This window comes from Lathyrus oleraceus, chromosome 3, assembly GCF_024323335.1.
Source record: "Lathyrus oleraceus cultivar Zhongwan6 chromosome 3, CAAS_Psat_ZW6_1.0, whole genome shotgun sequence".
Classification (NCBI taxonomy): domain Eukaryota; kingdom Viridiplantae; phylum Streptophyta; class Magnoliopsida; order Fabales; family Fabaceae; genus Lathyrus; species Lathyrus oleraceus.
In genome coordinates, this window is record NC_066581.1 from 323,314,480 (window position 1) to 323,330,062 (window position 15,583).

The window sequence follows — 15,583 nt, forward strand, 5'->3', positions numbered from 1 at the left end:
TAGCATTGTAACTATCTTTTTCATTTGAGTGGGCCATAGTTTTTCTCGTACTGGATCTCTCTACACTGTTAAGTGTTTGATTAGAAAATCAATAACAGAGCCGGAGCTCTGATACCAATTAAAGGTGAGAAAAACAAGAAAGGGGGGGTTTGAATTGTTTAGAAAATAAGCGCTTTTTCAAAATGAAAACCACACAATGATTTTATACTGGTTCGCTTATAACACAAAGCTACTCCAGTCCACCCGGCCAAGGTGATTTCGCCTTCAACAAGGACTTAATCCACTAATCTTGAAAGATTACAAACAACGTCTAAGAGAAAGATCTCTTAGTCCTCTCAAGTATACAGACTACACAGAGTCACTTGAGGAAATAAACAAACAATAGATAAAAGATTTATGTAATCTAAAGTGCTTCTAAGAAAGCAAATATTACAATAGTAAGAACAAAGTGATTCACGTTATAAGCAACAGCTTCGTGAAGATTTAGAGAGCAAGAGTGTTTTCTTGAGCGTTGATGTTTTCAGTATAATTTTTTCTTGTATATGTTCTATGCTGAATGTTGATTTGCAGTCCTTTATATAAAAGAGAAGTAGTGGTTGAAACTGGTGGATATTAAAATGAATTTACGCCATCACTTAAATAGCTTCTGCAGGATAACTTTCTCTCCTTGAAATGACTACTTACCACATATAGTATCTTCTTTATTGAAATTGGAGATTAACGTCTCTTTCTGTTTTAGGAAATCCATTTGCAAATCTTTACTTGACTTTAACGTTACTCTTTCATAATTAGCAATTTTATGATCAGAGTCTTCGTGTATCTGAGAGTCTTGGAGTCTTGCTTCTGATGTTGATCTCTTTTGGATTCTGATGGATTCTTCAGATAGCGCTGATAAGAGTCAGAACTTCTAGAGCTTACTTCTTGTTCAGATGCTTCTGATACTTTGCTGTTTTGCTCAGAGTTTGACTTTCTTGAACGTGTTTGCACTTCAGATGCTTCTGATCATTTGATAATTTGTATCTGATCTGGTTCTGTATCTGATGACATCATCAGATTTCTTCCTTCTTTCTTTAGAATCCTGCACACTTAGAAACTTTTTGTTAGGGTGCCATTTTTGGTTTCATCCTTTGTTATCATCAAAATCAAGGAATCTGTTGTAGAACAATTTTTGTTCTTACATCGACGACTGTCAATAAATGATGATGGCAAAATTGTTTTTTTCCAATGTTTTCTATGACGATTCATGAAATACATTAGTATTAGAATACATGAGTGATTAGCATTAGAAGTACAACTAATAATTAATCAAAAACTATATATTTATGCTATATGAATTTGTATCTGCATTAGTTTCACTAACATGCAAAGAATCCTGTAAACCTTGGTATAATTCAGAACGTATATCCCTTTGGTGATCTTTAATCCACCTTAACCTCCCAGATTCAATTTTTACATAATTGTCTACAACATATTGTTGCAATAGTCGGCCCGCATTTAACAAAATTGATTGGTCATTTGGACGAATCTATAGTTGATTGAAAAACATGCTGGTGCTAAATGTAAAGTTTTTAAACAATGCTTAGCCAAGTATACTATCTACTAAAATTAATCTATATTTACCTGAAGCATGTAACTGTAATACGCTCGATATGACACTCTTCGTCCATTACGATTTGTTGTGTTGATGTCCCAACCATGCGTCCCAAATGGAAATAATATAGGATATTGCAAAGGATCATAATATCCCTTTGTGTCTTGAACTTTTTTGAGATTTCCATCATGACGAATGACATTAATATCCCTTCCATATTCCATAGAATCTGCATCACATCAAACAATTATTGCCGAAACTTGTTATGCAGTTGGAAGGTTGTATTGATGGTGATTACTTGGACGCTCCTTAAGTATGATGCTACATTCACTGATATTTGGAAATAGTGACAATTGCTTGAACCTAATTACAAAAGGATTAAACTGATGGAGCATTTTCTGTAATTTGTGAATTATATTTTGGTGCAGTTGTGGATTTTCCTGCATTCTATTATGTAGCTCATTATCGGTGTCGTAGATGTATAGTTGTAAGAAACGCGGTCTGACACTCTGATTTGGATAGAAACCTCCTATGTTATGGTAAAAAGCACCTTGAGCACTAAATGTGTATATACCACGATCAGATGCAAGAATATTCTCATCAACGTGAACACCAATTGAAGTGAATGAGAGCACATGGTTATAACTTCGAATATGTTGCCTAAAATGTTTTCCTTCAGCTGAATCATCCAAAAATAATTGTTGCAATTCTATAGGAGCATTAACTCGTGAAAATGATATCTTTCCACCAGTAAAACACGTGTCACGTGATTCATGATGAAACAATCTTGCATTGCAGTGTCTATAGGTAATTGGATGAGGCAACCGAGATTTTGTCATCGTCATGTTAGTTTTGAAATTTCGAGAAATATTGCTCTTTGCTCGAAAAGCATGTCATGATTCTACATGCAGGAGTTTGATATTGATTACTAAATATTATTTAAAATCTAAAATACAATCTATTACTTACTATCTATAAAGAGGATAAGGAATTTTGGGTTGCCTTTTTTTATTCCAATATTATCCTTCCTTTCATAACTGCCCATTTTTATTTATTTTTTTATTTATCCATTAATTTTAATATTTATTTATTTTAAAACATGTAAGTTACTAAAAAGAATTGAATTGTGTATAGAAAAGTTAAGCACTTGTTGATTTAAGAAGTTTATTTAAAACTACATATATAACCGTTAAAGTGAATTATCTTTTTTTTTCTTTTAAATTCTCAAAACAATTAACTAATATGTAAAAAGGCACCGCTTGGCTTTGTAAAACGTATGAGGCAATTGTCAGCACCGTAGTATTTGTTCTTAATTCTTTGTTTTGAGTTCAAATATTATGTGTAGTTTTTCATTTGGAATTTTTTACGTCTATGAAACATTTTTTTGACCTTTGTTACAACTTATGAAACACTAATTCAAACCAAGCAGATGTGACGAGGGAAAAGTGAAGTTTATTTTGCTTCTCTAACCAAAAAGTTACATAGAAATTATTGATGTTGCAGGGAATAAGATTAGTTTATACCTCTATATTTTTTCTCTATAATTCTCTTTATTCTTTAATCTCTATTTTATTATTTTCTATAATTCTCTTTATTCTTTAATCTATATTTTATTGTTTTCTTTAATTTTTATTTCATCTGGTGGAAGGTATCTTATTCATTATTGTATTTTTATTGTTTTCAATATCTTTTATTTTTTTAACACATAAGCATAAAAGATTGAAAGACGTTCACTTCGGAAGCATTATTATTCCAATTTTCAATCAACATAAGAAAAAGTAAATCAATAATTTTATGCTAATTTTCATAATAGTTTTGAAGGAGATAGATATGGAGAAGGAAAAGGGAGAAGAACGGAAAACACCATTTTAGCCAAAACGTATGTTTTAGCCACAACTTTAGTAATGATACAACTCTTGATTTGGTATGTTATGATTGAATTTTAAAATTTATTGATTAATTTTGTTGGTTAATTTCTGTGCTTTTTTAACACAATTACTACACTTTATAACTATAGAATTCTAACATTGAATTCAATTTTTTTTCTTTTGTCATTCAAACTTACCTTTTATATTTTTAAATTTATAATTTATATTTTATATATTTAAATGATTTTGTTTCTTCAAGATAATTTTAAATTTATAAAATAAAATATTGTTTGTATGTTTTTTCCACTCCTTGCTTTCATCATGTGTCTTAAATTTGATTCTATATCTCGAAAGAAAATAATGACTTATTTATGTGTGTTTTTATTAATCATACTTTTTTTATTTTGTTTTTATCACTTCTTTCTTAAGAAGAAAAAGAAGAGGAATGGAGAGCAATGTTGTTCTCCATATGTGAAAACAAATGGTGCATGATAGATCAATAACAGAGAAATTTATGATGGTAAAGAAATGAATAAAGATAAATTGTTGAGTATATTTAAAAAGTGTAAAGGAGACATATTTCACAATTTTATTTCAGCACTTCATTGAATATTTCTACAATGTAGACAAATTTTTATTTATTGAAAAATGATGATACTAATTACTATTTTTTATTATGAAAAAAGCGAAGGTTGCAGGTTATATATATTTTTTCCGGTGATCACATTACACCCACAACAATTCCCTTCATGTATTGTCCGCAAGTGATATCAGATGTGTAATAATTTATATGTAATAACTTAATTTATATGTAATAACTTAGGAATTACTGTATACTTGTCTCTGTTCCGAAAATAAAACTAAAGGTAAGGAATCCAATTTATACATGATACATAAAGATGAGGTACCTCAAATCCCATAATGTCTTCCGAATTAGGTTATGTTCCTAACAAAGTGTTCTAAAATTAAAGTTTGTCTGCTTTATTTGTGAATCATTATCCTTCATAGTCAAGGTATTTATTACATCTATTAATAGTTAATGATGATTAATGATTACTATTTCTCATTTCTTATTACATGATTTTAAATTTTATGTCACTTGAGTAAAATCTACATTTATCTGACACAAAATGTTTAAATGAACATACCTTGAGGACGACATAATAATGCAACATTTTCTCTAGCATCCATATTAACATATGATATTACTGCGTCCTCCAAAGCTTCATCAACATCTATATCATATGATACAAAAATAATAATTAATATATATACATGTGTAAAAATTACTACTCGGATACTTAGAACAATATTCGTTATGCCTGTATCGGATTGACTCATGTTGTTTCGTTGATTATGTGATGTGCAATTACGACCTGCGGGTTTAAATACATAAAATGAGATATGGCGAAAGCGAACAAAATTATACAATGTAATATATCATGTATATATTGATCATCACCAACTAAGTGCAACATCATTAACATGTATAATTCTACTTGGGCCGACTTCATTGTCATGAGTTCCTTGAAAATGTGATCTTGGAAAAGTCATATTTGTAAAATTTTAAAATGGAATTCTCGACTGACTGTTTATAGGGAGAGATGTTTGAGCTTGTCTATCTTGCTCCTTCCGCCGCCTATAATTTTCACGTCGTCTCGGCAAATGACTTTCTCTCATAAGAGGTATGGAGCAGAAAAGAGATAAAACTCCCACATCTTAGAGTTTATGGGTGTGCAACATATGTGCATATAAGTGATCAAGGAAGGAATAAGCTTGATCCAAAATCAAAGAAGTTCACTTTCATCGGCTATGGTAAGGATGAGTTTGGCTACCGCCTATGGGATGATGATAAGAAAAAGATTATTTGTAGTAGAGATATGATCTTCAATGAAAGAGTTATGTACAAAGACAGGCATAACACAACCATTAATGCCTCAAAATTAAATGACTCGGTTTATGCAGAGGTGGATGATAATCCCAAAAGTTCTATAGTTGAGAATCCTCGGTTAGAGGAATCAACTGAACAATGCATTGAGAAACAATATGACACATCAGAGACTTGTACTCCAACTTCTATATTGAGAAGACCTTCTCGACCTCATGTTCCCAACAAGAGATACATGGACTACGCGTTACTAACTGATGGAGATGAGCCTGAAGACTATGCAGAAGCATGTCAGACCACAGATGCTAATAAGTGGGAGCTTGCAATGAAAGATGGGATGAAGTCTTTAATCCCAACTAGGAATGGGAACTAGCTGAGTTACTCAGTGGAAAGAAGGAATTTCACAACAAATGGGTGTATTAGGTAAAATAGGATCGTGATGGTTCTAAGTGATACAAAGCTCGACTGATTGTCAAAGGATTTCAGCAAAAAAGGAGTTGAACACACTGAAATATTTGCTCCAGTTGTAAAGCTCGATACTATCAGGTCAATTTTAAATATTGTGGCCAACAAAGAGCTATACCTTGAGTAATTTCACATGAAAACTACATTTATTCACGGATACTTAGATGAGAAGATCTACATGCACCAACCTGAAGGTTTCTTAGAGAAAAGGAAACAGAATATGGTGTGCAAATTAAAGAAGAGCTTGTATGGCCTGAAATAGGTACACAAGAGGTAAATAAAGGAGAGTGAAGTCTCCGGTAAAGGAATTTCTCCACAATTCGAAGGAGAATGATTGTAAATTAATACTCATTAATCAATCGAAGGAGAATGATTGTAAATTAATACTCATTGATCAATCGAATTTTTCAACAATTCGAAGGTAAATGATTGTAAATTGATACTCATTGATCAAGAGAGATGTGAATAAGAAGTTGATTTGTCCTCTTAAGTTATTGATCCTAAATTAAAATAAATAAATTTGTATTTTTAAATTTTTCTTTTTAATTTTTTTTTAAATATTCAATTTATCTTTTTAAAAAGATAAATCTCTCTCATATATATATATATATATATATATATATATATATATATATATATATATATATATATATATATATATATATATATATATATATATGAGAAAGGCATGGAGAAACAACAAGGCATCGTACAAAGGACTAAGATCCATAAACAAGTAATTTCCGTACAATGACACATCCAAAAGAGCAGCAATGTAGCAACAATGGACCGACTCTGAAATTTACTGAGGATTTGGGGGACGGCTATTGGCAGCAGAGACCCTTGAGCCCCACTCAAGCAATTCCTTGCTTGTGTCATCCTTGTGCACAATCACTTCTATGAAACATAAGCTGTCTTTCTTTGGTCCTGTTGCTTTTGCAATTGCTTCTACTAGCTCCTCTTCCCAGAATACCTGAAAAATGAAACACCCATTAGTAACAAATCAGCATTTATATCCATGTTACAGTAGAATTTCAAGAACAACACATTACAATGACAAGAGAATCACCTTGGTAGTCCAACATTTTCCTTCACCGTTGTGAATTGCGTCAATCAATCCAGTGTAGTTCCAGTTCTTGATAACATTGTATGGCCCATCATGAATTTCTACCTCAATAGTGTATCCGCCGTTGTTTATCAGAAAGATGATGGTTTTCTGGCCACATCGCAGCATTGTTGATACATCCTGTGCTGTTACCTGCAAAGGATAACCAGAAAATTCAAAACCATGTTCAAGAATAAATTACATGTTGAATGAAATCATGCTTTAAGTAGTTATGCAAGACAAACCTGGAAGCTTCCATCGCCAATGCAAGCAATCACTCGCTTCTCGGGTACCGCTTGTGCATAGCCAAGAGTTGCACCAACAGACCATCCAATTGAGCCATATTGCATTTGAAACTCATACCTGTCAGCAAGATTTTATCAGCACTACAAACATAATGAAGAAAAGTTTTGGAAAATACAACAAATTACACTCTCTCAACACTTACCCACATCCCTCGGGCAATTTCAACTTTTGGCAGTTAAACCATGAGTCCCCTGTCTCAGCAATTACAGCTGTTTCACTAGACAGCATCTTTTGTATATGTTGGAACATAACATTAACTCTCAAAGGTTCTTTTGATGCAGACTTCAAAGGTGTCCCATCAGGGACAAATATCCTATGGTAATTTTCATATGCGACATTGTTGTGTTTGAGACGCTTTGCAAGTGCCTTAAGGAAATCATTCATCAACACACATCCAAATGCAGGTCCGTTAGCAATCACAACCCGATCGGGCATCACAATGATCGCCTTCTCTTTCTTGAGAAGAAGTGAATACCCAACCGAACTGTAGTCATTAAAAATGGGACCAGCAAACAAGTATGCATCAGCTGATTCAACAATCTCAGCACAGAATGCAGTACTCACAGCACCCCAATAAGTTCCAATGAAATGAGGATGGTGCTCCGGAACCATCCCTTTAGCCGATGGCATCACAGCTAGCGCGTAACCACTCGCATCAGCTAGTTCGACAAAGGCATCAGATGCTTTTGCTACCCTCAGTTTAGGACCACCTACTAGTACTGGCTTCACTGCTTTGTTTAGAAACTCCGCTGCTGCCTCAACTGCTGCTTCCAACCCCATCTGGTTAGACAATCTGAAAAACACCCAAAGCAAACAAACAAATATTAGATAAAGTTAAACCAAACACACCCTAATCACTGAAAGAAGAAAAAGAAAAAAACTTACTTTGGAGCGAGTGAAAAAGGGACAGGATCACGACTGAAAGTTGGGTGAGGAATTGCAGGCAAGTTACATCCAATGCTTATATAAACAGGCTTGCTCTCTTTCAGTGCAGTTGAGATTGCTGTATCAATCAACTCATGAGCATCTTCCAAATTATTCACCACAGCCTATTACAAATCAAACCAACCAATCAAAACAATCACCAAAACCTATGAAACACAAACACAGAGACACGACACTCACACATCTTTTTTTCAAGAGGTGTCGGTGCTGTATAAACCAAAACCCAATTTACAAACAACAACAAGCTAGTTTAAAACATGCAGTAAAAGATTCTAATCAAGAACTAACCTGGAAGCAAGTAACCGTTTGAAAACACCTCAACTCTTGGCTAAAATCAGGTAACCCAATGGTATGATGAAGAATCCTGTTACTTCCATAATCATTGGAGTTTGGTCCACCAACTATACAAATAAGCGGCAAATTCTCACTATAAGCTCCAGCTATAGCATTAAGAACACTAAGTCCACCAACAGTGAACGTAACCACACAAGCACCGACACCGCGTGATCGAGCGTAACCGTCGGCGGCATAGCCCGCATTGAGCTCGTTACAGCAACCGATTAAGTTAAGCCCCGGTTCATCGATGAGGTGATCGAGAAGCGTGAGGTTGAAGTCACCGGGAACGGAGAAAACGTCGGTGACGCCGACTTGGACTAGCCTACGTGCTAGGTGGCGGCCTAGCGTAGCGTCGGTGGAGGAAAACGGTGTTGATGGAATCGACGGCTGGATGCAGGATGTACTGTTTGCTTTAGCGCATGAAACGACGTCGTTGCTGGTTGGTTTGCTTAAATCTAAAGAGCCTAACCTTGTGTCCATTTTGTGAAAGGTTTGGTTTGGTTTGGTTTAAAAGTGAAATTTAGAAAGGAGTTTTTTTGTTTGTTGTTGTTGAATGGTTTCAAGATGGAAATAGAAAGAACCTAAGAGGTGTTATTTTTTTATACACACAAAAAAAGGGCTATGTGTTGTGTATTGAGAGAGTAAGAGTGGAAAGTGGTTGAGAGTGAGACCGTGGGAGGAACATGGAAATGGAAAGTTAACACCTGTATTAAAGAAGAAACCAGGGGCGGTTTGTGTTTTGCTTTATTATTATTATTATGGTGTACTATAGGGTATGACAAATTGGATTTGTTAACTTTATTTGTTACTGTTTGTGTTTTGTTTTTCTTCCTTTCTATAGAAATATTAATGAGGAAGGACCAATGAGGGTTCTAAATGATTCAAGGTGAGAAAGCAAATATCAACTTGGTTAAATATAATATGACTATATTGATTGAGGTGGCGTATTCCTTGAATAGAATAATTAGGGATAGTGTCGACATAATAGAATAGAATATGCGTCCTATTGAATTTAAGTGAAATCCTTTCTCAATTCTAGAATTATTGAAAATTAAAAAATATCATTCAAATTTTAAGATTTAAAGTGGGTTTTACAAAGAGATTTTAAATTAACTTAAATCAAATCAAATTCAAAAACATCCACCATGCATTATCATAAATTAAAAATATCAATTAAATATGATATTTAACTATGCATGTCACAATTTCATCAAATGTTTTTGGATGAATCAAACTTAAACATTCATATGAACAAATCTGATCAAGGTAACTCAAACACGAGTTGTCTCTTGATATAATATTAATCAAAGATCAGGGGTATTCGCGGTGCGGTTTGAACAATTTTGACGCTAAAAATCATCTGAACCGCAGGAGAAAAAACATGTAGTTTGGTTTGATTTGGTTGACTTTTAAAAATAAATTGAATCAAACCAAACCAAACAAATACAGTTTGGGTTGATTCGGTTTGTTCGGTTTTTTACAAGATTTTTATTGAGTCATATGTACACCTATAGAGAACAACATAACTTTGTGTTTAGGCATTCATACATTACCATATAACAATAAAACTCATCATATTTAGACAAAAACTTCTCATTTAATATAAAAAATATGATAAGACAAAAGTGGAATAATAAACATAAAATAGTAGCATAAAATAATATAAAAAATATTATAATAAAAAAGAAAAACGGAGGAGAGGAGAGATTATAGAAGATGAAAAAGAAAGAACATAAGAGATACGAGATTAGAGAAGAAAGATGCGATAAAAACATAATTGGAAGAGAAAACAATAACATAAAAATGAGAAAGTGAAAAGGAAATAACGACGAGAGATTAGAGTAGAAAAGGTGAGAAGTACATGGCAAATAAGATGAGAAGAATGTGCGATACTACAAAGAGAGATTTGAGAAGGTTAAAACTAGAATTCTAAGTGAGTAAGAGAATATTTCTAAGGTTAAGACATAATAAGTTTGCGTTTTAGGTTGGATGTGGGATAAGTGAAGTTTGGGTTGTAACATAATGAAGTTTGGTTTGGTTTATTTCGGTTTGCAAAATACAAACCGCAAACCAAACAAAACCGTACGGTTTTGTTAAAAAATGACATAAACACACCCGACCCAAATGCGATTTTTTACGGTTTTGGTTTGGGTTGGTTTGTTTTGCGGTTTTCTATTGGATTTGTTCGGTTTTGAACACCCCTACCAAAGACCGAGAATATGGTTCTCATACATCATCGTCGGTTGTCAAAGAACGATACTCGAGACTAACCAACATTCTTATGTCACAGTAGTTGAGACAATGATTGGTTTGGTTCTTCGAATTTGACAATGTAACATCGACATCGATTTTTAACAAATGGGGAGAAATCCTTTTTTGTATTAAACTTCATTTAGGTTAGAGTTCATTTTGATTGGGTCTGAGTAAGAAGAGTTCCGTGTTTTGCATTGTGAAGTGCGAATGAATCAAACATTTCAACTTATACAAGTTTTGTGGATTGTAGTTCACATAAACTATCAGTATGTTGTCTACCACATAACCATGTCTCGATAAGGTTCATATTCTATAATTCGAACTTAAAATTGAAGTGCTTGACATAGATTCAAATTCTAGAATCTGAAAGTGCAAAACACCCTTCAGTTTATTTTTTAATATATAATCAAAACATGTATTTTACAATATAATACATGTTTTGTTGATATTTGAACTTTTAATTTTCACAAATATCAACAATAATCATAACATGACAATTAAAAGCTATAGGGCTAAATTTGTTTTTTGTCCACCTAAATATCTCAAATTTTGTTTTTAGTTCCTCAAAATATTTCCTTCAAAGAATGGTCCTCCTAAAAAATTTCATTAACACTTTTGGTCTCTCCTGCACCTCAGCGACAATTTACAACCGATAGACTAAACTAACGGTAGTTTTAGCGATGATTTATTACCTAGCGATTGAATTAGTGACAATTTTAGTGACAATTTTAATATTAGGGACCTAAAGTGTGAATGGAAAATTTTAGGAGGACCATTTTTTTAAGAAAATATTTTGAGGGACTAAAAACTAAATTTGAGATATTTAGGAGGACCACAAATATATTTAACCCAAAGTTATATTATAATAAAAAAAATACTACAAAAACTGAAATTTAACATAATAAATAATATTTTGTACGAATACATAGTATCAAACGAGTTATTCTCATTCCTCTGAAATCTCTTGTGCCACAAGACATTCTAAGTCTTCCTTAAAATCTTCTTGACAACATCCTAAACTGCAAAAACCTCCTCTACAACCCACTAGACAATAACACACATGACAACTCTTAGATCCATTTGCTTGCATGGACTAGACTACCAACAATTTCCCCCACGTATTTTGCTACCTCATTTACCGTTGTTTCCTCCTCAACTAGTATTGACAACTCTTACTCAATTGTGGGAATCGGGTAGGGATGTGATGTCTTAAAATATCACAAGTGAATCCTTTTATGTATCCATGGTAGAAAGTTCAGTCAGTCCACTATCTTTGATCTTATCAGTGAACCATCTTTTGTTTGAGGTAATCAAATGAATAGTTTTTTTAGCCTCTTACAAATTTAAATGGGAGGTCAAAGAAGTGGGAAAAAAATAAAGAATAAATCATAAGCCATACAAAACAAGAAATGAAAATAAATTGTAAAAAATATTATATGGAAATATGCATTGTATCTATCCCATATTGGTATTTCTAGCTACAATGGTAAATTGTCAATATCAGTGTGTCGTACAAGCCTCTGGGATATGACTCACCCTAGACCCCAAGATCCTGCACCTTAGAAACCTCAAGTTGTGGCTCAAATGGTTTGCTATATCCACTTGGATCTTAAACTAACGATCCTTCCTACTATAGGTCATGGTTGAGTCTTTGTTCTCCTTAACACGACCCTTTAACATATTATTCATGTACATTACTGAAAATTGACAAAAACATGAACAAATCAAAATAAATGGAAAATAAATGGAAAATAAATGGATCTAGTTTGTTAAATTTTTAATTATAGAATTATAAAACATCCATAGTATGTGCTTAGATTCTATAATCCAAATGATGTTAGTAGACCACAAAAAGTCAAGTCAATATCATTAAATCATATTGTCGTCCTAAACTTGATAAATATATTTAACTTTAAAGATCATCATTCCCAACACTTATATTTTTCAATCTAAAAATTTAAAATATCTTTATTTAAACAAACATCCTAACATATGAATTACAATTCATCGATGAGTACAACACGTTCAATGAAATAGAAGTTTTAAAATATTACATTTCAACATAAAATACAAAATCCAACAATCATATCTAATTTAATTTCAATTACATATTCTGAGTAATAACATTTACTAAAAAAAGTCAATTCAACCAACCTACGACAATCTCAAAAAAATTAATTTAAAAAATATATATAACACAAAAATAGCTAAAATAACTAAGGCCAAAGCATGAATCATAGGTCAACCTCTCTAGCCATAACAATCAATATACTCATGAGTAAAATCATCTATGCCTAACATCAATGAAAATAATCCACAATTAAAGAGTGTCGCAACCTGAAAAAGGAGATGCGAAAAAACAACCGGCGAGAAAGAAATGACAGAAGAGTCGCCACCGCGCGTTATTCATCCCAAAGGAGGGAAAGGAAACGCTCGAAGTAAACCTGGAAAAAGGAAAGGAAAAGACAAGGTCTCGCAACCAAATCTTGGGTTCGGGAGTCGATTATGTGAAGGGAAGGTATTAGCACCCCTACGCATCCGTATTACTCTACGGGATCCACTCTTGTTGTTCTTGTCTAAAGGGTGTGGGTTTATCTAATGTACTATTTACTAAAAGAGGGGTCAAAAGAAAATGACTCGCACGGATGTCGCATCCACTGCATACGTATCTCATTTGAATATGAGAATCAGAGTCTTCGTAGCTCGGCTACCTATGGGTTAAAGAGGAGTGTGCTCGCTAAGACATCGCGTCTTATGCCTACGTATCTCATCTGGAATGAGAATCAGAGCAAGCCGTAGTTCGGCTACCTACGGGTTAAGGGTTGTGTTTTTTAGATGAACGACGTTACTATGCAATCTACCGGATGCTCGACCTTTAGAGACTTACTCGCCTGTAGTTGAAGGAGTTAACGTGTTCTTAGGAGAAGAAAAATCAATGAGTTTGTTTGTGTTTTAGGAATTCTCATGCAAAAAAGGAAGTCCTAGACGAAGGAACAGTGCTACCTTAATTGACATGCAAACGAAAGACTATACGAAGCCTAGCAATCCTATGGGGAGACGATCACATCATACAAAACAAACATGCATAAAGTAAAATGCCACCAAGAGGGCTCAAACATACATGGGTAGGGCTTTAGTCAAGAGGGGTCATATCAACCTCAACAAACATGCCATGGAATAGCTAATCAAATGGGCTCTTAACCACTGACATTGAAGGTCAGGGTGAGCAGATCAGAAGGGTAATGAGGATAAGACCTCATAGCTCTTAACCCTGGACAGGGTGAGCTCATGACAAAAAGATCTTGGGCTTTTGCTCTGAAGCATCGACACGTAGTGCGAGCATAAAGAACGACACACTGAATAACGGGGGATTGACTACTAATCCCTTTTATCCGTCAATTGCCTCGGAGGGAGGTCTTTAGCACTGATGCCTCTTCTTGAAGGTCTTTGGGCACAAAAGTAAACAAACAAAAGAAAACATTGCCTCCTATTGAGGTCTTCCAGCTAAGAAAGCGGTAAAATGCGGGAAAGATAAATGATCAAGAGATCTACCACACAGATAAAGATCCGAAGTAATAACAGCTAAAGAAATAAGAAACCTAGAGATCTCTCGAGCTGGCACCATCAAAGAAAGCAAGTCAATGCAGGTAATCAGAATAAATCTCCAAATGGTATCCCACAAATAAAGTGGAATGCCAAGCAAGCTATCCTTTCAGGAGTCATGTGAGCCCTCACAAAAAACTCAACAAACAGGTTAGAGTGACAAGATGTGGTGCAATCAAGAGTTTCCCCAAATCAAAATGTAACCACATGAATCATGCCATTAAAATTCACAAAAAGAGCTCACAAAAAGCAACCAAGTGTAGGAGGCCTAAACCTCTTGTCAAACACATGCATCAAAAGGGTATCAAAATTCAAAGTCAGAGGGCAAGGATCCACACATCAAGACATGACATACATACTAAAACATGTGCCCACATGAAAAACCTAATGATACCCACTCTTCCACATTCACCCATAATACCTCATACATTCAGAAATTTCAGGTTGAAAGTATAAAGTAGTGGAAATAGGGCATACCTGATTGGGGAGGATCGATTGAAATTGAATTGCACCGTTGGCTTTGCAGAACAATCTTAGGGTTTATATGAGAGGGAATTGGTTCTTTGCAGATGAGTTCCCTTCAGTCTCTGGAGGTTGCTCTGAATTAGTTAGAATCTCTCTAGGGTTTTTCCACTGATTTTTTTTTTAGAATTTATAACCTGATTTTCGTGGCTTTGTGGGCTCAAATGAGAGAGGTCCAAGTCCAAGATTTTTCTGTTATATTTTATTTATTTATTTATTTATTTTGTTTTTTTTTCGTTTTTTTTTTCAAAACGCGTGGGCTTCGCCTAGCGAGCATGACAGTTCAAGAAACTCCTCTGAGCGTAGGTGATTCTGGTGGCTTTTCTTGGGACTCGCTAGGCGACCCATTCTGCTCGCCTAGCGAGCATGACAGCTCATGAACAAACTTTTGCTCCTTCAAGATTAACGTTTTGACTGATGAATAGACCCCATTTGAACATGTTGGAAGTATCTCAAGTCATTCCCTTGTGTTGACTGATCACCCAGATAGGACCCACAAAGTGTCTTGGATGATATTCAAGCTTCTTGGATCTAATTCCGATTGACATGATAAAATGTAATATGAAATGTTTAAATGACCTAAAAATGAATGCATGAATGAGGGGGGCAAATTTTGAGGTATTACAGCTGCCCCTATTCAATCAACTGGAGACCCGAAAAGAAGATAGCAGCGACTTTCGCACTTTCGAAGTATCAAGGGA

At 34.2% G+C, this 15,583-nt stretch overlaps 2 protein-coding genes across 2 annotated transcripts; both read right to left on the minus strand.

Moving 5' to 3' along the window:
* Positions 1–1,312: 1,312 nt before the first annotated feature.
* LOC127131082 (uncharacterized) lies at positions 1,313–2,436 on the minus strand. The gene is made up of 3 exons (XM_051060020.1): positions 1,890–2,436; positions 1,621–1,820; positions 1,313–1,525 (listed from the first exon to the last, which is right to left on the minus strand). Exons 1-3 carry the CDS (start codon positions 2,434–2,436, stop codon positions 1,313–1,315), a joined length of 960 nt encoding a protein of 319 aa, XP_050915977.1.
* A 4,053-nt stretch (positions 2,437–6,489) lies between these two features.
* LOC127127422 (pyruvate decarboxylase 2) lies at positions 6,490–9,323 on the minus strand. The gene is made up of 6 exons (NM_001427619.1): positions 8,457–9,323; positions 8,109–8,272; positions 7,366–8,016; positions 7,163–7,280; positions 6,882–7,070; positions 6,490–6,785 (listed from the first exon to the last, which is right to left on the minus strand). Exons 1-6 carry the CDS (start codon positions 8,982–8,984, stop codon positions 6,615–6,617), a joined length of 1,821 nt encoding a protein of 606 aa, NP_001414548.1. The 5' UTR covers positions 8,985–9,323; the 3' UTR covers positions 6,490–6,614.
* Between the last annotated feature and the right edge of the window lie 6,260 nt (positions 9,324–15,583).